General features: G+C 40.8%; 1 protein-coding gene across 5 annotated transcripts in view; it reads right to left on the bottom strand.

Annotated features, from left to right (window-relative positions):
• Positions 1–23,418, bottom strand: part of usp54a (ubiquitin specific peptidase 54a) — a 176,001-nt gene that overhangs the window by 64,945 nt on the left and 87,638 nt on the right. For all 5 annotated transcript variants that reach the window (XM_060926288.1, XM_060926287.1, XM_060926290.1 and 2 more), the window contains exons 3-4: positions 12,241–12,333; positions 7,068–7,202 (exon numbers count right to left, since the gene is read on the bottom strand). In XM_060926288.1, coding sequence (XP_060782271.1) covers positions 7,068–7,202; positions 12,241–12,333 — 228 coding nt within the window. The remainder of the gene's footprint in view (positions 1–7,067; positions 7,203–12,240; positions 12,334–23,418) is intronic.

Genomic DNA, 23,418 nt, shown 5'->3' with positions numbered 1-23,418 from the left:
CGCGTGCGTGCGTGCGAGCGCATAAAGGAACTGGCCACCTTACTGCTGCAATTCTGGCCAAGTCAAGCCTGGATCAGTTTTGGCAGTGACGATGACGTTTTGGTTAAATAACTATCAAAATTTGATAGTGGTTAATGTGAGTCATGTAAATAAAAATTGCTGAGCTAGCTAGCTACCTAAGATTAACAAAAATAAATGAAGTTATCTAACATTATTCAAGTTAGGAAGAATGCTAATATTTGAGGTAACATTACATCATGGGAAGAAGTTTGTTAGTGAAAATAACTCATTTGATATTTAATAGATCGCAAACTTATGCAAACTTGCAGCATATCTCAATTTTTGAGTAAAGCTGGGTAAATAATTAACAGTTATTCCACAAAATCGAGTCGTACGGTATATCAGCCGATAGCCGACGAGGCGCGAAGCACCAAGTCGGCTATCAGCCATGTACAACAAAATTGAGCGGAATAACTGTTTTATTCTGTCCACATTCACTAAATTTTGAGAAACTGAGCATTTTTATTGTTTTCAAATTCAATAAATAAAAACTTTATACAGGCGGCACGGTGGTGTAGCAAATTGCTGTCGCCTCACAGCAAGGAGGTCCGGGTTCAAGCCCCGTGGCTGGCGAGGGCCTTTCTGTGCGGAGTTTGCATGTTCTCCCCGTGTCCGCGTGGGTTTCCTCCGGGTGCTCCGGTTTCCCCCACAGTCCAAAGACATGCAGGTTAGGTTAACTGGTGACTCTAAATTGACCGTAGGTGTGAATGTGAGTGTGAATGGTTGTCTGTGTCTATGTGTCAGCCCTGTGATGACCTGGCAACTTGTCCAGGGTGTACCCCGCCTTTCGCCCGTAGTCAGCTGGGATAGGCTCCAGCTTGCCTGCGACCCTGTAGAACAGGATAAAGCGGCTACAGATAATGAGATGAGATGAAAAACTTTATCCAAAACGTCTGACAAAATAAATTTCCGTTTAGAATGTAAACAAATCGGCAAAATGACAGTAGCAATTTGTGAAAAATGCTTCAAGAATAATTCTTGGGGGAAAAAAATGATACGTTCTTACTTTTATTCCATATTTTGTTGCTTTTTTGTATTTTTTGGGGTTTTGTTTTCGAGTAGAGTTTTTATTTCATCCTCGGTTGGTTCAGCAACACGCACCGCCATTTTGTTTTTCTCTACTCACGGTATATGACCTGATAGCCTAGTAGTAGAGTAGCCAATTGGAGAGCACAATTGCTCATATCCAGTTAATGTGGATAGGATAAAGATCTGTATTTTGGTCTGTGTTAGATAATGTTAGCTTAGTTACATATTACCATTTATTTTTTTCGTGGTCCAAATCCTGCGCTCTGATTGGCTGGCGAGCGGGTCTGTATCCTACGGTACGGACCCCGGTTACGGACCTCTGGTGACTCGCTCGTTCACAACAGCAACAAACATAGTAGCATTTTTTGTCAACATTTATCTTTTTTTTATAAGATTTATTTATAAGATTATCAAAAATCTTATAAATTTTTGCCAGCATTTCTCAGGGAAATAGCATTAATTTTACAGCATGGATAGCGATAACGACAGTGTTCACCGCGAAAGCGAAGAAATAAAATAAAACATTTTCGGAGAAAGCTAAAACCTCTAATTTGCTAACACCGAGCAAAAACATGGCTGAATCCTGAATGACTCCTATTTGTATAAATAGGGGACTACATAGGTGGCAAAATGTAGTTTTTTTCCTGCCATGGAAGTGCACTTGTATACCGAGGAGGAAGCGATTTGCATTACAGCCATGAATGAGGATTCAAAATAGCATTAATTTTACATCATGGATAGCAATAACGACAGTGTTCACAGCGAAAGCGAGTTTTACTGCCCTGAGGAAGACAAAATAAAAGAAAACATTTCAGGAGAAAGCTAAAAACCTCCAACTTGCTAACGCCAAGCAAAAACATGGCTGAATCCTGAATGACTCCTATTTGTATAAATAGGGGACTACATAGGCTGCAAAATGTAGTTTTTTTCCTGCCATGGAAGTGCACTTGTATTCCGAGGAGGAAGCAATTTGCATTACAGCCGTGAATGAGGATTCAAAATGGCGGCTCGGCTCGGTTTTCCCTTTCGGGCGCTCTCGTTTGCTGTTAGAATTTGGTAAAGAAAAAATACATATATTATTTACCAGCTTAAGGTCGGTCCGTATGGTGAAATACCGTGACCTCAGCCTTGAATACTGACCTCGGCCCAGAGGGCCTCGCTCAGTACTTTCAAGACCTCGGTCACGGTATTTCACGATACGGACCTCCCAGCTGGTAAATAACACACACACACACACACACACACATCTCGGCCAAAGCAGCACTTCATCACTTTTTAATGGCCAAGCTTTTATTATAAGAGCAATTTACTTCCAACAACGCAGACTCTCTTCTGCCCAGTCTTTGGACACTAATACGTATAAACAAATCTGAAGAAGTTCAGAAGCCGTACTGTGTTTAAAAAAAAAAGAAGAAGAAGAAACTAAAAGGTCATGCACTTAAAAAGGAGCAAAGGATTGGAGCGACTTTGTCCTTCATGCTTTATGCATATTGTTCCTAGCACTTGTAGGGATTTTGGTTTAACGGCTCCCTCAGCCCTTTCTGCTTTGGCAAACAGGAGCTGGTGGAAGGGCATGAGGATGCGTTTGTCTTCACGGGGAGACGGGAACTGTTCGCTCAGCTTCAATCCCATTATCCATGAATACACTGATCAGAGGCCAATCTCACTAGGGAAAGGTAACCTTACAGCTCATAGGGTTCAGCTGCTCAGCATATCCCATCCCACACCCTACAGCTTTCTCAGCTCACTGGGAGAAAATGCAGCAAATAGCTGCATCTCTAGTTCAATGGAAAGAATGGTGAGAACGGAGAGGTGACAAGCGATCAAACATGACCTTTCCTTCTGCTCGCCTTGACATATCCAAGGCACGAATAAATGGTAGCTAAAATAAACAGAGAGCAGCACTGTGGTGTAGGAACGCACACACACACACGTCTTCAGGATTTCTTTTACCAGAGCAACTTAAGTCGCCATAGAAAGTCATATTTCAAATTTAATGTATGTACTTGTAATGAATTGATGGGGTCGAGAGTAATGGAAGTGGTGAAGAGACAAAGAAAGTGAAGAGGCTGAAAGAAAGGACCTAATAAAGATCTCATTTTTATGATGTGGAAATGATTACAGAACGGTGTATTGCACTCTCATGGATTAAAGTGAAAAAGTCTTAGAACTAAAACCTCCTTGGGAGTAGTAAAATTGTTAACTGCTGTAACAAGTTATAACAGAAACCAATTTTTTTCTAGACCTTCCACAGCATTAAAGGTCAAGATACATGGATAAAATATATGCGTAATTTTTTTATTAAATAAAAATTGTTCGTATTGTTGGAAAACTTCCAAGCTATAAGTAGGAAAATAATCAACTTCCAGGTGGCAACAGGGAATATGCTTTGTGTCGGGTCAGACCACACCACCGCGTCGTTGATTATATTTCTACAACAGCACAGCCCATTATGTTTTACTCCTTACTTATAACATGGATATTAAAAAGACTCATTTCTCATTGTCTGGCTCTAAACCTCAGCAGTTAGACTCTGCTTGTTTAAATTCATCACCCATGCCATCATTATCACATCAGTAAATATTCAGGATTATTATACATACAGGACACTTTTTCCATGGAATAAAAACATGTATTCGATTCCCGTCTAGTGGGTTTCATTCATTTGGTTTGACAGATTGCAATATTCAGGGTTCCCGCTGGTGCTCGTCATTGACGAATACAATCCATCAGTGACGAAGAGAAAATTACTAGCAGTCGTCACACTGACGAATGTATTTGTCATCATTATCATAAGTCATCTTTTATAGAAATCCCTCCACAGATCCGTCCGTTAGCCGAAATCCAACCCCAGTGAAGAGACAGCAGAAAGCCAGAGTGTAAACAATGAGCACATGCTCGTGACCAATAAAAATCGACTCCACATAATGACCAAATGAGTGCCAAGCTTTTGACCAATCACAGTGTGAATTAATTGGCCTGGTGTGGTGATGTAATTATCTCTGCGTGAACCAAATAATGGCATTGACAGTTTTTTTGAGCGAACTTCAAGCACTGAGGATGATTTAAGGGCCGAAACAGGCATGGGGGAGACACACTCAGAGCCCCTACTGTCCCCGAGCACATCGGACAGTGTCAGTAATACAGGGGCTGGTTTTTAAGGGGAAAAAAAAAAGCCACCAAAGTGAAAGTGCTGTCAGGCGGTGAGTGACTGAAATGAGCTAAGTTTTGAGTGGCGTGGCGAGTTCCCATGGATAACGCTGTGGCGTTGTTCGGCTCCATCACTCAGGGCTTTCACCTCCGAGGTATTTCCACCCTCAAAAAAGTAAGATATAAAACAACTGACTTGGATGGCAATTGGGATTTTTGAATGTTGTAATATAAAAATCACTAATAAAGATGTCATAACCTTTGGATGTGTTTGGGTGATAATATTACCTTGTAAAGTTAGAGTTCACGTTCCCAACCTATCGATGCAAATCGGCGTTAAAAAAATCCGAGCCCCAGGAAAACTTGACTTTTCAACTTGTCTCTTCAACAGCGAGAAATGGCTCTGGTCAACTAACGGTATGACATAAACCACGGTGTCATTCCGTATTCGGCTCGTAAATTGACAGGAAAATCAGATTCCTTCAGTGTTGTTTGTTACAAGACTCTTCTCAATTCTGTTCAATTGTAAATCAAGTTTTGTGCTGAAATAAAGGCTAAAGGGAGTCCCAATATCTTTTATTATTCATGCTAAAATAACCTTCAGTAAGCTCAAACTAAAGGGGTTTATTTTAGCCTGATAGTGCACAGGGCACCCAAAATCAAGTCTTTATCATCAGAGGCTGGAGTGGAGCCAAAATGTTATATGCAACGGAGAGGCCGAGCTGTATTTGTACAAATATTTGAATTGTGCCAGTTTGGTTGGTATAAACCTGTACTAAGTCCACTTTGATTAGTCGGTAACTAAGAAAGCATACAGACTCAGAAAAAGTGAAGAATACTTATGTGACTTTATTTTTCAAGGAAAAAAGTGGAGAATATTCTTCGGAACCCGGGGGAACCCTTAATATTGTTAGCATATCACTTGTCCTACGTGTATTACATCACTCTACCCAATGGAGAACAAGCATTGAATATGGTTTACGATATTGCATGACTGTCAAGACAACATGACATCACACATCGGAGCTAATGCGAATATTCAATGACAGAGTTTTCTGCTGCGCAGGCGCAGTTCTTTGTTCACCAGGAAAGAGAAAGATGCACTGAACACCCAAAAGGCTTCCAAAACTTCATTACATATTCTTCACACGTATTTACAAGAGAAAAACATACCAACGGACATCAAAAAACTAGAAAAGAGGCACGTCGGAGACGTAAAACTTCCGCGCTAGCGAGTTACAGTGACAATTTGTAAACAAACATGGCCGCCAGGTTTTCTTCGTTAACTATAGAAGATTTTGAGAGAATTTTGAAAGAGAAAGACATGTTGAACACCCAAAAGGAATGTATAATAATAAGAATAATAATGGCTCTTTTCATGGTATATCAGATATATTCCATTCAGCTAGCATGATACTGAACACTTCTTCGACCTGCTCAATATCATGCTAGCTGAATGGAATATATCTGATGTACCACTCAACACCAGCCAATATTATTTAAATATATTTCAACTATATAGCCAAAAGTTTCTAAAACACCTGAATATCACACCCATATGTGCTTGTTGAACATCCCATTCCAGATTTATTCCTGCTTTGCTGTTATAATAACCTCCACTCCTCTAGGAAGGCTTACACCTGATTTTCTGGGAGAAAGCTGGAGGTGTAGTCATCGTTCTGGTTGTTCCCAAAGGTGTTCAGTGGGATTGAGGTCAGGGCTTGATTTGTTCTACTCCAACTTTGGCAAACCATGGACACATGGTTTTGTGCACAGGAGAATAGTCATGCTGGAGCAGGTTTGGGCCTCTTGGTTCCAATGAATGGAAACTGTAACTCAAAAGAGCTTCTATGCAAGTATATCCTTCCAACTTTGAAGCAACAGTCTGGGGAAAAACTAAATATGGGTGGAATGGTCAGGTGTCCACAAACTTTTGGCTGTACAGTGTACATGTACATAATATACTATAGGCTATTATACAATGTAGTATTACTGTTTCTATGGCTTCAGTGTGCTTCCTTTCTGTGCTTTTGAGGTATATGGAAATAATATGGGGCGGTGCAGTGGTTAGCGCTGTCGCCTCACAGCAAGAAGGTGCCGGGTTCGAACCCCATGGCTGACGGGGGCCTTTCTGTGTGGAGTTCAAAGACATGCAAATTAGGTGAAATACCCAGTCACAAGCCAGTGTATACTTCGTGCCAGTCTCAAGCCTGAATAGATTGGGGAGAGTTGTGTCAGGAAGGGCATCCGGGGTAAAAAAAAAAAATCTATCCCAAAGCAAAGGAGGTTAAAAATCAACTGGGGCTTTGTCACAAACTATGTGACAAAATTAAATTAGCAACAAAAATGACACTCAACTGTTCCCTTACTGGTCACATAGAGCAATCCCAGATAAAAGTAACTGAACTTTATATGACCCTGTATCTTTCAGTTCCACTGTGAACCCACTGCAGCGGAAATTCACATCTGTGCCGTGCATCCTTCTGGAGATAATGTGTTTGAATATGCGGAGGTAATTTACCCACAAGTTATTTGAAAGCCACATTACTATGACCCTCCCCCACACTTGTTTGTAAAAAGTCCGTTCTAAAAAAAATTATTCTTTTCACATATGAAAGAAAATTCTTCAGGTGATGTCCATCCCTGCACTCTTTATCCTACACAGATTCAGAATGCAAGTATCGGTGTCTGTTAAAGAACATGGTCGATGTTTAAGTTACCTTCCTTCCTTATAAACCTGTTTAACTGATGTATATGGATCGAGTATGGTTTAATTGATTCAACAGTAACCTACTCCTGAATATCATCCAAGCTGTAAGGGCACTTACAAAGCACTCAGCAGCGTCGTCCATGATGCCCAGCTGGAAGCGCTGCTCATCCTGAAAGGTCTTGGCCAGAGCTGAACGGAGAGCGTCAGAGGGTAACACCTTTTCTGTGCTGTACTGAAACTGCACAAAGATGCTCTGCAACAACACAACACACATTAGAGAAAAATACTATCCATCTAGAATAAATATGTAACAGTTATTCCACGAAATTGAGTCGTGCATCGTAGCGCTGAGTTGGCTATAAGCCATGTACGACGAGATTGAGTGGAATAACTACTCCACTCATACACGTTCACTGGATTTTGAGAAACAGAGCGTTGTTATTTTTACTTTTTGCAAATTTGATGAATAAAAACTTTATCCAAAACGTCTGACAAAATCATTTCCACTTAGAATGTAAACAAACCGGCAAAATGACAGGAGCAATTTGTGAAAAATGCTATAATAATAATAATAATTCTTGAAAAAAAAAAAAGAGATACGTTCTCATCATCAAATGCTTTTACTCCATATTTTGTTGCTTTTTTTATTGTTTGGGGTTTTGTTTTCGAGTAGAGTTTTTATTTCGTCCTCGATTGGTTCAGCAACACGTGCCGCCATTTAGCTTTTCTCTGCTTGCGGTATACGAGCTGATATCCTCAAGTTTATTATTTTTTATTTTTATTTACTAGTCCTTACTAGAGGGTGGCACGGTGGTGTAGTGGTTAGCGCTGTCGCCTCACAGCAAGAAGGTCCGGGTTCGAGCCCCGTGGCCGGCGAGGGCCTTTCTATGTGGAGTTTGCATGTTCTCCCCGTGTCCGCGTGGGTTTCCTCCGGGTGCTCCGGTTTCCCCCACAGTCCAAAGACATGCAGGTTAGGTTAACTGGTGACTCTAAATTGACCGTAGGTGTGAATGTGAGTGTGAATGGTTGTCTGTGTCTATGTGTCAGCCCTGTGATGACCTGGCGACTTGTCCAGGGTGTACCCCGCCTTTCGCCCGTAGTCGGCTGGGATAGGCTCCAGCTTGCCTGCGACCCTGTAGAACAGGATAAAGCGGCTACAGATAATGAGATGAGATCTTACTAGAACTAGAAAAAAATTCTGTTAAGCTGCTTTGCGACAATGTCTATTGTTAAAAACACTATAAAAAATAAACTTGATTTTTTGTATTTTTGGAGTTTTGTTTTCGAGTAGAGTTTTTATTTTGTCCTCGGTTGGTTCAGCAACATGCTCCGCCATTTTGTTTTTCTCTACTCACGGTATATGAGCTGATCGCCTAGTAGTAAAGTAGCCAATCAGAGCGCAGGATTGCTCATATCCAGTGAATGTGGATAGAATAATCAGCATTTATCCTCAGATAAACAACTACCGGTCTAGGTAGTTAGACTTTTAAAAAGAAAGAAAAACTGTAAAATTAAAAAAAAAAAAAATCACTCCTGCTATGAGACTCGAGCCCATTAATCTGATTATCTCCATTTCCCTTGCAAATTATAGATCAAATCAACAACAGCAGAACAGATGAGTGGAGAATAAAGACTGCCAAGTCACTAAGAGATTAATCTGTCCTCACTCTGTTCCTCAGCCCAGTGAGATAAAAACAACACTCACCACTGCCAACTTTTACCTGGTGAAAACACAGTTGGATAGATAAACCTGGACTTGAGGCTTGTGCATGCAGTGTGAACATGTGACCGTGTGTGTAGCACACATGCTCTCTCTCTCTCTCTCTCTCTCTCTCGGTCTCTCACTCCATTTGATCTTGATCTCGGTCTCTTTTGGCTCTTTCTCTTTCCCTCCCTGTCTCTGGATGTTGCCAGCTGGCCTGATTCATTGTAGCCATGGCAGCCATTACAATTACACTTATACAACACATTGCATAACAGTTTCACATGTATACGTACTGGTAAAAATGGAAATTAAAATAATAAATATAATAATAATAACTTTGCCAGCGTGTTCTATAATCAGTGTAGGACAGCTTCACATGGCGCTTATTAAACAAACAGAACCACAAGCCACCAAGATACAGCCTTCATCACTGTATACATACATCAACAACTTTTACACCGTGATTGAATAAATAAAATAACGATATGCCCAGGGTATGTGATAAGAGACATTTGACAAAAGGTATACACATCATTTGTAGGTCACGTACGCCCTGATAGTGCGGAGTGAAGAGTACGTGTCAAGATGAGCAGGGCTCAAGTTGAATTTTTAATCAGCTACCAGCAAACACAGATCATATCACACTGCGACTAGAGATTCTTTTTATTGCTTTGGTTCCATGTTCCACTTCAAATCAAGGTCCTGGAGTTCCAACTAACTTGTTAGCTTATAAAATGATAACTGGACGTCTCTAGGAGCAGCTAGAGAACATGAATTATTCTATCCACATTCACTGGATATGAGCGATCACGTGCTCTGATTGGCTACTCTACTACTAGGCTATCAGCTCATATACCGCAAGTAGAGAAAAACAAAATGGCGGAGCATGTTGCTGAACCAACCGAGGAAGAAATAAAAACTCTACTCGAAAACAAAACCTCAAAAAATACAAAAAATAAAAAAAGGCAACGAAACGTGGAATAAAAGTATCTGATGGTAAGAATGTATATCTTTAAGAATTATTATTATAGAGTTTTCCACAAATTGCTCCTGTCATTTCACCGGTTTGTTTACATTCTAAGCGGAATTGATTTTGTAGGACGTTTTGTATAAAGTTTTTATTTTTCGAATTTGCAAAAAATAAAAATGCTGGTGTTTCTCAAAATCCAGTGAATTTGGATGGAATAAAACAAATTATTCCACTCAATCTCATCATACACGGCTTATAGCCAACTCTGTGCTATGTGTCTCATTGGCTATCAGCTCATGTATGACTCGATTTTGTGGAATAATTGTTAATTATACAACAGTCCACTAATTCAACTGGCGTTCCAAGAGTGCCTGTATTTCCTATAACCGCACAAACATTTCACTGTACACATCACTCCACTCGTCTGTGTTTCCCACGTAAAATTCCACTTCCTAGTTTGAAACAGTTACCACTGTAATTTTAGTGACATCACTGGACATCCCCAACAATACTTTTCAAGAATACAAGTTTTGACTTAAAAATAGGAAAGCTCATCAGATGAAGATGAAAAGGAAGAAGGGAAGCCAGTATTCCCAGAAGCACCTTTAACAGGAATATACACATCAAAGTGAGAGTGACGACTTCAGGATTTGGTTCTGCTCACTGAGCAAAAATAAATGTCACTTACATGATATTAATTTTTTAAATAGAATTGTCATATAAAAGCAATATCATACTTGCATTCATGCAGTTATACTGCATATCGGCACAGCTGGAATTACCTACAGTACTCACCCTGCGGGCTCATGACTACAGTGGTGCTTGAAAGTTTGTGAACCCTTTAGAATTTTATATATTTCTGCATAAATATGACCTAAAACAACAACAGATTTTCACACAAGTCCTAAAAGTAGATAATGAGAAGCCAGTTAAACAAATGAGACAAAAATATTATACTTGGTCATTTATTTATTGAGGAAAATGATCTACTATTACATATCTGCGAGTGGCAAAGTATGTGAACCTTTGCTTTCAGTATCTGGTGTGACCCCCTTGTGCAGCAATAACTGCAACTAAACGTTTGCGGTAACTGTTGATCAGTCCTGCACACCGGCTTGGAGGAATTTTAGCCCGTTCCTCCGTACAGAACAGCTTCAACTCTGGGGTGTTGGTGGGTTTCCTCACATGAACTGCTCACTTCAGGTCCTTCCACAACATTTCGACTGGATTAAGGTCAGGACTTTGACTTGGCCATTCCAAAACATTATTCTTCTTTAACCATTCTTTGGTAGAACGACTTGTGTGCTTAGGGTTGTTGTCTTGCTGCATGACCCACCTTCTCTTGAGATTCAGTTCATGGACAGATGTCCTGACATTTTCCTTTAGAATTCACTGGTATAATTCAGAATTCATTGTTCCATCAACGATGGCAAGCCGTCCTGGCCCAGATGCAGCAAAACAGGCCCAAACCATGATACTACCACCACCATGTTTCACAGATGGGATAAGGTTCTTATACTGGAATGCAGGGTTTTCCTTTCTCCAAACATAACGCTTCTCATTTCAACCAAAAAGTTCTATTTTGGTCTCATGATTGCGCCCTCTGTTGTATAAGCAATGCAATTACAGCTGGGAGAACCCAAGAGTACACAGCCCAATTATAATCGCAATTCTTTTTTTTTAAATTTCACTCATTCGAATCCTCAAATTTGTATTGCAATTTATTGTTGCATGATGCATCATTACCTGCCTAGCATTTAATCAACACTTCAAACAATGGGGGTGCATATCTATGCCCACATTTGTGAAAATGAAGGCGTATAATGGGGTTATTTACTATTTATTTATGAATCAGTGTGTTGCTGGAGGTTTAAATAGTAATTCAGAATTCTAAATATGAAACTTTTTTTTTTTTAGACTGAAAGCAAACAAGATCTTTCTTGATATGTCAATAAGCACACAGTATGTTGATCATATGGATACTCTTTTTTTTTTTTTTTTTAATAAAAGGACCAGACTTCTTAAAACATACATTAAATAATAAATATATAGTGAATGCTTTTAAAAATAACTGTCACATTTAAGGCTTTGTGTATTAAATGGTTCATCCTGAATAATTCTGGCTTAGCAGATTACTTACCGAGATGGCACACTACTCAGTTCTAGCTGTTAAGCTTTTGATAGAAAGCACAGATGGTTGTTGAATGCATTAGACCGAACATGATTAAAGGCAGAGAGATTGTAGGGAAAGAGCCAAACAAACAAACAAAACCAAACACCCCACCACAGTGAGCTTAAGGTAATGGCGACAAGAGATAAGAAACAACCCAATTTATTCATCCTCCCTAGCCATGTGTGTCTTATAAGTGGTATGCTTAAAAGACAAGACAATGGCTTCTATTTAAGAAAAACTAAACCTGGGCATAATACTAACCCTACAGCCTCAAATCAATTCGAAATACATTTTCCTTCCCACATAATACCAATAAGAGCTCAAATATCCACTTGTCGGCACAGTACAGAAACCCAGCATGAAAGAAACGCACGGAAACATGAACTAAATGTCAATAGTGATTACAAACACTGGGAACAATATGCAATTAGGGTAGCCTTTACCTTGAGAGCACAGAAGATGCAAGAGTCCTCCATGCACTTGTGTGTGGTTAGCTGCCGGAAGCTTCTGCGGAAAATATCCAGGTGCCAGAGGACCTGTAATGGAGGAATAAAACAAAGAAACATGATGTGACGTACAACACTTAACTCACGAGCGGTAATCGAAACAAAGTGCAGTATCAAGCTCTTCAGAGACTCCGGGACATGATTGTTAAGTCATACATCATATAATCTACAGTCCTACTGAATTTCTGAGCATGTTCAGCTATCAAATATTCAACACTGCGGAACTCCGTACTGCAGTATCTTTCCACTCTTTCCATTTTTTCTTCAAAAGATCTAAGAAGTTATTCAAACAAGATTTTGATCAGATTCAACAACAACAACAAAAAAAAGTCTAGCAAAGTCAACGCAGTGCTATAAATGCTGGAAGAGCCAGGAGTGTGATGACGACTAAGAAGCAACAAACTTCTGCTTCCACAGATATTCTGCTCCAGCTCTTCTAATAGGACAAGCAAAGATGTTTCACCTATCAGATGTCAAGCACTTTTCTTATGCACTGTCCTGCAGGACAGGATGCCAGGTTCAGGGTGGATATTAACGTGAGATGGACAAATGGACACAGACATGTTGACATGAAATTAAAGAAGGAAGCAGTGAAAGCAAAGGAAAAGGCAAAATATGGAGTGGCAGCAGAACACATACTGCCCAGGCATCTTCCTGCTGGTTAGGTCCCTCCTACACACACACACACACACACACACACACACACAAAGCAGAAAAGGCTCTAGGGTCTAACTTGGTGTTTGTAACAACACAAATGTTTTTTTTCCTTTCTTCTTACCTCACTCAACGCTCAACACAACAGTGGCTCAGCACTTACAGTTCTATATAGTGACAGAGGATGCAAGTTCAAATCCCTGCTACATGAAAGAACCATTGTTAGACCCATGAGCAAGACCCTTAACCCTTCACCGCATCTCTACCTTTAAGATAGGAGCATTTGCTAATTAAAGTAAAATGCAATGCCATTTCTCTGTTGTTTATCAGTCAACTCTGAGACAGACAGACAGACAGACAGACAGACAAATAAAGAATTCTTAACTAATCCAGAAAAAAAAGGTCACAATAACACAAAGTTGACTGTCAGATTTTATTCAACGGACAGTCCCCCCCAAAAAAAAAAAATTCTAAATACTATGACTCCCAAACCCCCCTCACAAAACCATAAAGGAAAAATGGATTTTTTAAAAAATAAAGTGTTTATTAAAATAAATAAATAAATAAATAAATAATAAAACAAGCAGGGCGGCACGGTGGTGTAGTGGTTAGCGCTGTCGCCTCACAGCAAGAGGGTCCTGGGTTCGAGCCCCGGGGCCAGCGAGGGCCTTTCTGTGCGGAGTTTGCATGTTCTCCCCGTGTCCGCGTGGGTTTCCTCCGGGTGCTCCGGTTTCCCCCACAGTCCAAAGACATGCAGGTTAGGTTAACTGGTGACACTAAATTGACCGTAGGTGTGAATGTGAGTGTGAATGGTTGTCTGTGTCTATGTGTCAGCCCTGTGATGACCTGGCGACTTGTCCAGGGTGTACCCCGCCTTTCGCCCGTAGTCAGCTGGGATAGGCTCCAGCTTGCCTGCAACCCTGTAGAAGGATAAAGCGCCTAGAGATAATGAGATGAGATGAGAATAAAACAAGCACAACTCTCTCCTTTGGGTTCTTTTTGATAGAGATCAGGGATAAACAGAGGGAGGGATAAACAGAAGCAGCTTTTATTTGTCACGTACAACACAATGAAATTATTTTCTTTGCATAGTTTATTAGGAAGCTGGGGTTAGAGCACAGGGTCAGTCATGATACAGTGCCTTGAAAAAGTATTCATACCCCTTGAACTTTTTCACATTTTTCCACCCTACAATCACGAACTTAAAAGTTTTTTATTGAGATTTTATGTGATAGACCAACACAGAGTAGCACATAATTGTGAAGTGAAACGAAAATGATAAATGGTCTTCAAAATTTTAAACAAATAAAAATCTGAAAAATGTAGTGTGCATTAGTATTCAGCCTCCTGTACTCTGATACCTCTAAATACAATTCAGTGCAATCAATTGCCTTCAGAAGTCACCTAATTAGTTAATAGAGTCCTACTGTGTGTAATTTACTCTCGGCATAAATACACTTGTTCTGTGAAGGCCTCAGTGGTTTGTTAGAGAACACTGAAGAACAAACAGCATCATGAAGACCAAAGAACTCACCAGACAGGTCAGGGATAAAGTTCTGGAGAAGTTTAAAGCAGGGTTAGGTTATAAAAAAATATCCCAAGCTCTGAACATCTCAAGAAGCACTGTTCAATCCATCATTCAAAAATGGAAAAACCTGGAAACCTACCAAGACATGGCCGTCCACCTAAACTGACAGAGCGAGCAAGGAGAGCACTGGTCAGAGAAGCAGCCAAGAGGCCCATGATCACTCTGGAGGAGCTGCAGAAATCCACAGCTCAGGTGGGAGAATCTGTGCACAGGACAACTATAAGTCGTACACTCCACAAATCTGGCCTTTTTGGAAGAGTGGCAAGAAGAAAGCCATTGTTGAAAGACAGGCATAAGAAGCCATGTAGGAGACACAGCAAACATGTGGAAGAAGGTGCTTTGGTCAGATGAGACCAAAGTTGAACTTTTTGGCCTAAATGCAAAGCGATATGTGTGGTGGAAAACTAACACTGCTCATCACCCTGCACACACCATCCCCACTGTGAAACATGGTGGTGGCAGCATCATGCTATGGGGATGCTTTTCTTCAGCAGGGACATAGAAGCTGGTCAGAGTTGATGGGAAGATGGATGGAGCTAAATACAGGGCAATCCTGGAAGAAAACCTGTTGGAGGCTGCAAAAGGCTTGAGACTGGGAAGGAGAGTCACCTTCCAGCAAGGCAATGACCCTAAACATACAGCCAGAGCTACAATGGAATGGCTTAGATCAAAGAATATGCATGTGTTAGAATGGCCCAGTCAAAGTCCAGACCTAAATCCCACTGAGCATCTCTGGCAAGACTTGAAAATTGCTGTTCACAGACGCTCTCCATCCAATCTGGCTGAGCTTGAGCTATTTTGCAAAGAAGAATGGGCAAAAATTTCAGTGTCTAGATGTGCAAAGCTGGTAGAGACGTACCACAAAAGACTTGCAGCTGTAATTGCAGCAAAAGGTGGCTCTACAAAGTATTGGCGCAGGGGGGCTGAATACTAATGCACACCACATTTTTCAGATTTTTATTTGTTTAAAATTTTGAAGACCATTTATCATTTTCGTTTCACTTCACAATTATGTGCTACTCTGTGTTGGTCTATCACATAAAATCTCAATAAAAAATAACTTTTAAGTTCGTGGTTATAAGGTGGAAAAATGTGAAAAAGTTCAAGGGGTATGAATACTTTTGCAAGGCACTGTACAGCACCACTGGAGCAGAGGGGGTTACGGGCCTTGGTCAAGGCCCAATAGGTGGCAACGTGGTGGTATTGGGGCTTGAACACCTGAGTTTCTGATCGGAGCCTTTACCGTTGAGCCATCAATGCCCGTAAATAAGTTACTATAATATCGAACATACCCCTTAAATATGCCCACTTTTCGAATTAGTATATTTTAGATTCTTCTTATGTTTTACTCTATTTATATAACTACTTTTTTTTTTAATTCTTCTATCTAAACTGTTCAAGCACCAAACACCAAAGCAAATTCCTTGTATGTTAGAATGGATTTGGCAATAAACTTCATTCTGAACAGTGACATTTGGGGGGTTTCCCAAATCACCCCTGTAAGAGACCACTTCCTGTCTAATCCCAAACCATAACATATCACATGATCTACCTGATGCTAAATAATATTCATACGCTACCATTTAAGCATATGGACATTCTTGTTGTATAATTTTCAGTCTGGTTCGAAACCTTTTTTTTTCGAAACCTTTGTCACATGCACACTTCAAGCACAGTGAAATTCATCCTCTGTATTTAACCCATCTGAAGCAGTGAACACACACACCCAGAGCAGTGGGCAGCCACACCAGAGCGCCCGGGGAGCAGTCAGGGGTTCGGTACCTTGCTCAAGGGCACCTCAGCCCAAGGCCGCCCCACGTCTTTGGATTGTGGGGGAAACCGGAGCACCTGGAGGAAACCCACACAGACACGGGGAGAACATGCAAACTCCACACAGAAAGGCCCTCGCCAGCCACTGGGTTTGAACCCGGAACCTTCTTACTGTGAGGCAACCGTGCTAACCACTACACCACCATGCCACCTCTGGTGTCACAAACAGAGTGCACATTGCAAAACAGCTCTCTGGTTGTGAGTTGAAGTCTGAACACATAATGTGGCCAATTTATTGCTGTTACAAGCAAAGACAGCTGATGACCTCAGGAAGGATCATGTTTTCAGGGTGAAGATTAAAACCATGACAAGGCAGACCAGAAAAGTTGCAAGCTGTTGACATAAAACAAAACTGGCGATTCTGGTCCGAATACTGTCTTATAAACATTATAAAATGATGTGATGTAAAGTTATACCTTTTACCCAACCACCATACATTTTAGTTCAGTTTGAAGAGGCAGGCACAACTGCAAAAAGAAACGTCTCGGTCAGATCTCTAAATTAAGATCCAAGTTACTATAGTAACTTTATCAAGTTCAAAAATAACTACCAAATGTGATTAACATAGATATAATGCAGGTAAAGATCACTGCACCATAGTGACAGAAGGCAAAAAAGCAACATATCAAAATGGATATTTGTTCCTTTATTTTTTTTTCCAAAAGCAGAGCTTTCTTTCTGCTCATAAAAAAAACAGCCTCCATTGGCAGGAAAACAGTTGATTACACACTGTGGTGCGTAAACAAAAAAAAAAAAATTATATTATGCAACAGGCATATGTATCTAACTCATTATCTACAGGATAAATTCATGGGAGACTAATTAAAACTGCTTTATCTTTGAAGGTTGCTATAGAAGGCAAAGAGCTTACAGAACAGTATAATCAAGCACAGAGAAAGATGAAAACTCCACATCAACACTGACAGCAGAGGAATTGGGCCCGGCTCTAGTACAGGGGGGCCAAGGTGGGCCTGGCCCACCCAATCACAAAGCAAGGCTAGCCCACCCACCAGAGGGGAACAGAGAGGGGGGTGGGGGAGAATTAAAATAAATAAATAAAAAAATAAAACGTGCACAAACATACACAGTGTGTGTGTGTATAAACATTTTTAATTATTATTTTATATGTACAGTGGTGCTTGAAAGTTTGTGAACCCTTTAGAATTTTCTATATTTCTGCATAAACATGACCTAAAACATCATCAGATTTTCACACAAGTCCTAAAAGTACATAAAGAGAACCCAGTTAAACAAATGAGACAAAAATATTATACTTGGTCATTTATTTATTGAGGAAAATGATCCAATATTACATATCTGTGAGTGGCAAAAGTATGTGAACCTCTAGGATTAGCAGTTAATTTGAATGTGAAATTAGAGTCAGGTGTTTTCAATCAATGGGATGACAATCGGGTGTGAGTGGGCTCCCTGTTTTATTTAAAGAACAGGGATCTATCAAAGTCTGATCTTCACAACACATGTTTGTGGAAGTGTATCATGGTATGAACAAAGGACATTTCTAAGGACCTCAGAAAAAGCATTGTTGATGCTCATCAGGCTGGAAAAGGTTACAAAACCATCTCTCAAGAGTTTAGACTCCACCAATCCACAGTCAGACAGATTGTGTACAAATGGAGGAAATTCAAGACTATTGTTACCCTCCCCAGGAGTGGTCGACCAACAAAGATCACTCCAAGAGCAAGGCGTGTAATGGTCGGCGAGGTCACAAAGGACCCCAGGGTAACTTCTAAGCAACTGAAGGCCTCTCTCACATTGGCTAATGTCAATGTTCATGAGTCCACCATCAGGAGAACACTGAACAACAATGGTGTGCATGGCAGGGTTGCAAGGAGAAAGCCACTGCTCTCCAAAAAGAACATTGCTGCTCGTCTGCAGTTTGCTAAAGATCACGTGGACAAGCCAGAAGGCTATTGGAAAAATGTTTTGTGGACAGATGAGACCAAAATAGAACTTTTTGGTTTAAATGAGAAGCGTTATGTTTGGAGAAAGGAAAACACTGCATTCCAGCATAAAAACCTTATCCCATCTGTGAAACATGGTGGTGGTAGTATCATGGTTTGAGCCTGTGTAGCTGCATCTGGGCCAGGACATCTTGCCATCATTGATGGAACAATGAATTCTGAATTATACCAGCAAATTCTAAAGGAAAATGTCAGGACATCTGTCCATGAACTGAATCTCAAGAGAAGGTAGGACATGCAGCAAGACAACGACCCTAAGCACACAAGTCGTTCTACCAAAGAATGGTTAAAGAAGAATAAAGTTAATGTTTTGGAATGGCCAAGTCAAAGTCCTGACCTTAATCCAATGGAAATGTTGTGGAAGGACCTGAAGCGAGCAGTTCATGTGAGGAAACCCACCAACATCCCAGAGTTGAAGCTGTTCTGTACGGAGGAATGGGCTAAAATTCCTCCAAGCCGGTGTGCAGGACTGATCAACAGTTACCAGAAACGTTTAGTTGCAGTTATTGCTGCACAAGGGGGTCACACCAGATACTGAAAGCAAAGGTTCACATACTTTTGCCACTCACAGATATGTAATATTGGATCATTTTCCTCAATAAATAAATGAGCAAGTATAATATTTTTGTCTCATTTGTTTAACTGGGTTCTCTTTATCTACTTTTAGGACTTGTGTGAAAATCTGATGATGTTTTAGGTCACATTTATGCAGAAATATAGAAAATTCTAAAGGGTTCACTAACTTTCGAGCACCACTGTGTGTGTGTGTGTGTGTGTGTGTGTGTGTGTGTGTGTGTGTGTGTGATACCGTATATATATAAATAATACACACACACACACACGTACCAGTTGTGCTCATAAGTTTACATACCCTGGCAGAATTTTTGCTTTCTTGGCCTTTTTTCAGAGAATATGAATGATAACACAAAAACTTTTTTCCCCACTCATGGTTAGTGGTTGGTTGAAGCCATTTATTGATAAACAACTGTGTTTTCTATTTTTAAATCATAATGACAACAAAAAAACATCCAAATAACCCTGATCAAAAGTTTACATACCCCAGTTCTTAATACCGTGTATTGCCCCCTCTCACATCAATGACAGCCTGAAGTCTTTTGTGGTAGTTGTGGATGAGGCTCTTTATTTTCTCAGATGGTAAAGCTGCCCATTCTTCTTGGCAAAAAGCCTCCAGTTCCTGTAAATTCCTGGGCTGTCTTGCATGAACTGCGTGCTTGAGATCTCCCCAGAGTGGTTCAAATGATATTGAGGTCAGGAGACTGAGATGGCCACTCCAGAACCTTCACTTTGTTCTGCTGTAGCCAATGACAGGTCGACTTGGCCTTGTGTTTTGGATCGTTGTCACGTTGGAACGTCCAAGTACGTCCTATGCGCAGCTTCCGGGCTGATGAGTACAAATTTGCCTCCAGTATTTGCTGATAACGTGCTGCATTCATCTTTCCTTCAACTTTGACCAAGTTTCCTGTGCCTTTGTAGCTCACACATCCTCAAAACATCAGCGATCCACCTCCGTGCTTTACAGTAGGAATGGTGTTCCTTTCATCATAGGCCTTGTTGACACCTCTCCAAATGTAACATTTATGGTTGTGGCCAAAAAGTTCAATTTTGGTCTCATCACTCCAAATTACCTTGTTCCAGAAGTTTTGAGGCTTGTCTCTGTGCTGTTTGGCGTATTGTAGGCGAGATACTTTGTGGCATTTGCCTGGTTTTAACAGAGCCCCTGATTTTTCATTTGTTAATCACAGTTTGAACACTGCTGACTGGCATTATCAATTCCGTGGATATCTTTTGTATCCCCTTCCTGTTTTATACAGTTCAACTACCTTTTCCCGTAGATCCGTCGACAATTCTTTTGCTTTCTCCATGACTCAGAATCCAGAAACGTCAGTGGCTGGATGAAAGATGCGAGAGTCTGTCTGGATCCCAGAAACTCACTCAGCTTTTATGCACACACACTGATTACAAGCAAACAGATCACAGGTGAGGACGTTACCTTTAGAAGCCATTCACACCCATTTGTGTCAACTTCTGTGCATGTTATCAGGCCAAAATCACCAGGGTATGTGAACTTTTGATCAGGGTCACTTGGGTAGTTTCTGTTGTCATTATGATTTAAAAAGAGAAAAAAAAACAGTCGTTTGACAATAAATGGTTTCACCCAACCACTAAGCATGAGTGGAAAAGATGATGTTTTTGTGTTATCATTCATATTCTCTGAAAAATGGTCAAAGAATCACAGATTCTGCCAGGGTATGTAAACTTATCAAGCACCCACCAAAAAAATCTTCCTGGCCCACCCTGTTCGTGAGAGTTGAATCCGGCCCTGAGGGGAAGAGATCCAGTATCACATCACTGATTCCATAATCATATGGCACAAGTAATGAAGAGTAAATGGTACACTGATGACAGGTGATAGCACAGTGAGCTCAGCCTCAGTTCTCCATTACTGCTGTTCCAGACTGACCCATCTTTCTCAGACCAGCTCCAGCTCTGCAGGGGAGCATTTCTGCAAAACTACACAGCTCAACATGAGTAGTTTCAAAGCAGCTGAAAAATCTGATCTCTCAATCATTTCTGCTTGTTACACCAGGTTTATTCCATGGACAAGATTCATTCCAATCATCCGACTGAATCCTTCCAACTATATAGCCAAGAAATAAAAACTAATTCCTCAGGAACTCTGGGCTTCAAATGATAAGAAGGGAATAGAAGAGAACGTAGCCGACATTGGATGGGTCAAAGATCCAAATGGTCTGAGGCTCTATGAGTCATCTAAATGACTGAGGAAAGCTGTGCGAATCTTGCACATCGCACAGCCCCAAGATTGCACTGCAGAGAAAATGACACCATTGCGGTGCACATTACATGCATGAGATAGTTAGGACAGGAACAGGAAGAGAGATAGAGGGAGAAAAACGGAAAGAGGAAGGAATAGCTACAGTCTGGTCAATGCCATGAGCTCATTTTTGTCTCCAACTACATCTGCTTCCTGACGGGGGTGTATGATTGTGTGTGTGTGTGTGTGTGTGTGTGTGTCCATGTTATGTCTTTATGGGGTCCAAATGTCCTGAAAAATAATCGGAATGTGTCAGTTTTTACCTTGTTTTCAAGAAGAAAAAGACAGACAGAAAGAACAAAATAACTAAATAGCCAAGTAACTCAATAGAAAGAAAGAAAGAAAGAAAGAAAGAAAGAAAGAAAGAAAGAAAGAAAGAAAGAAAGAAAGAAAGAAAGAAAGAAAGAAAGAAAGAAAGAAAGAAAGAAAGAAAGAAAGAAAGAACCACCTGCACTGTACCTAAGGCAGCTGGGCCATAGAAGGTTCACGCTGCACGCTGCATGCTACACGTTCACGTGAAGAACCGGACCCTGGGCCATTAAACTTCATGCTTGGATGTTCACGTGTTGCGTCTGTTCTACTTTGACCGAGTAACCAACAATATGGACTCTTCGGATGACGACGATTGCCTCATTCTGCTTTTACTGAGACAGAGGAAGAGAAAAAGGAACAGAATTTGGAGCCGAGAACACTTCCTTCTGAGAGAAACCCGTGGTGAATTTCACTGAACATTCTATAATCTGCTTGACAATCCCGATGAAGAACTATTTTTCAATTATACCATTCAATTATATTTTTTCTGAAGTTTTCCCCTGAAAGCATAGAGTTATCTCCCTAGACCCGTTCTGATTGGCTGGCGCGGCGGTGACCGCATGCATTGACTGGAATTTCCATCTTCACGCCTAGAAAAAAGTGTGCATGTTCATTTCTCGCTTCACGCGTGAAGTGTGCAGCGTGCAACGTGAACGCCGTTCTATGGCCCAGAGCAAGTCATGCTACGTTTGTCCACTTTTCTTTACACGTGTGTAGTGTGTAGCGTGCAGCATGCAGCGTGAACCTTCTATGGCCCAGCTGCCTAAAGCCAGGGTGCGATTTGTCAAAAAACCAGAAGGGGGGGGGATGTTTTTTTTTTTTTTAAATCATGAAACGTCACAAAATTTAGGTAACAATAGGCTAACAGCTTAATAACATCCGATGATATCAAATGAATAACACTAAATGAAAACGAACACTAAATCAGAGATAGTAAATTCATCTCTCTGACTAAATACACGAACACTAACACACAACAAAGTTCGCATTGCTTGTCGCGTTGCTGTGATGTTTCTCTCCCTCCGGATTAAATGGACAGTGACTTGAAAATCACTAAAATACATGAATACTAAATGAACAGTTTGCTCTGATGGCGCAGTTCATGTGGCCTTTTCTGCTTTCCTGTCGGTGCGCTATCCGCCGCGTTTCGCCCTTCTTTAATCCACATTTCTGCGAATTTCTCAGCAGGGAAGGAACGCACGTCTGGCCCATTGACAGCGAGGAAAAGAAGGCTGTCAGTGTGGATACATTCATTCTGCTGCGCTCATCAGTAAGGATGTGATTCATGGCGCTAAATCCACGTTCGCACTCTGGATATTGTTATTATCTACAATGTATCTATTTGCTGGGGACGTTCGTGAACATCAAAGCTGCCACTTCGGGTCATTTTGAAAGTGAGTGCAATGTAGACCATAGAAAACTGTGTCACAACATGCCTGTCATGTCAACTTTTTTTTTGGTTTGTTTGTTTTATTGACGGGGTTTTGTCCCCGAGGATTTTTTTTTCAGCAGAGATAAAAACCAGAGGGGGGGGATGATCCCCACCATCCCCCCCCAGCAAATCGCACCCAGCCTAAAGCCAAAAATCGACGTCAAGCAATAGGACGCCAACGTTATCTTTAAATGACCTTCAGGCTTTCATTTCAGCCCTTTAGCAGCTACATTTGATAGCGAATAGAGAGAACTGAATAAACAGGTGGAATCAGTAGCCACAACAGTCCTCTACGACTCCTGCCTTACACCCTTTACAACAAGCCAAATGCACGGAGCTTAGACAAACATTCAAACCCTCTTTCTGGTGTTTTCTCAACATAACAGGAAAGTGCTGATTACATACCCGGCCCTCCCGTGCACCACAGTGCATCACTGACTCAGCGGGGGTGGGAGGAAAATAA

Source organism: Neoarius graeffei, chromosome 7 (genome assembly GCF_027579695.1).
Source record: "Neoarius graeffei isolate fNeoGra1 chromosome 7, fNeoGra1.pri, whole genome shotgun sequence".
NCBI classification, from domain to species: Eukaryota; Metazoa; Chordata; class Actinopteri; order Siluriformes; family Ariidae; genus Neoarius; species Neoarius graeffei.
Note: the sequence above shows the minus strand (reverse complement) of the source record. Positions and strands in the feature narration are given on the sequence as shown.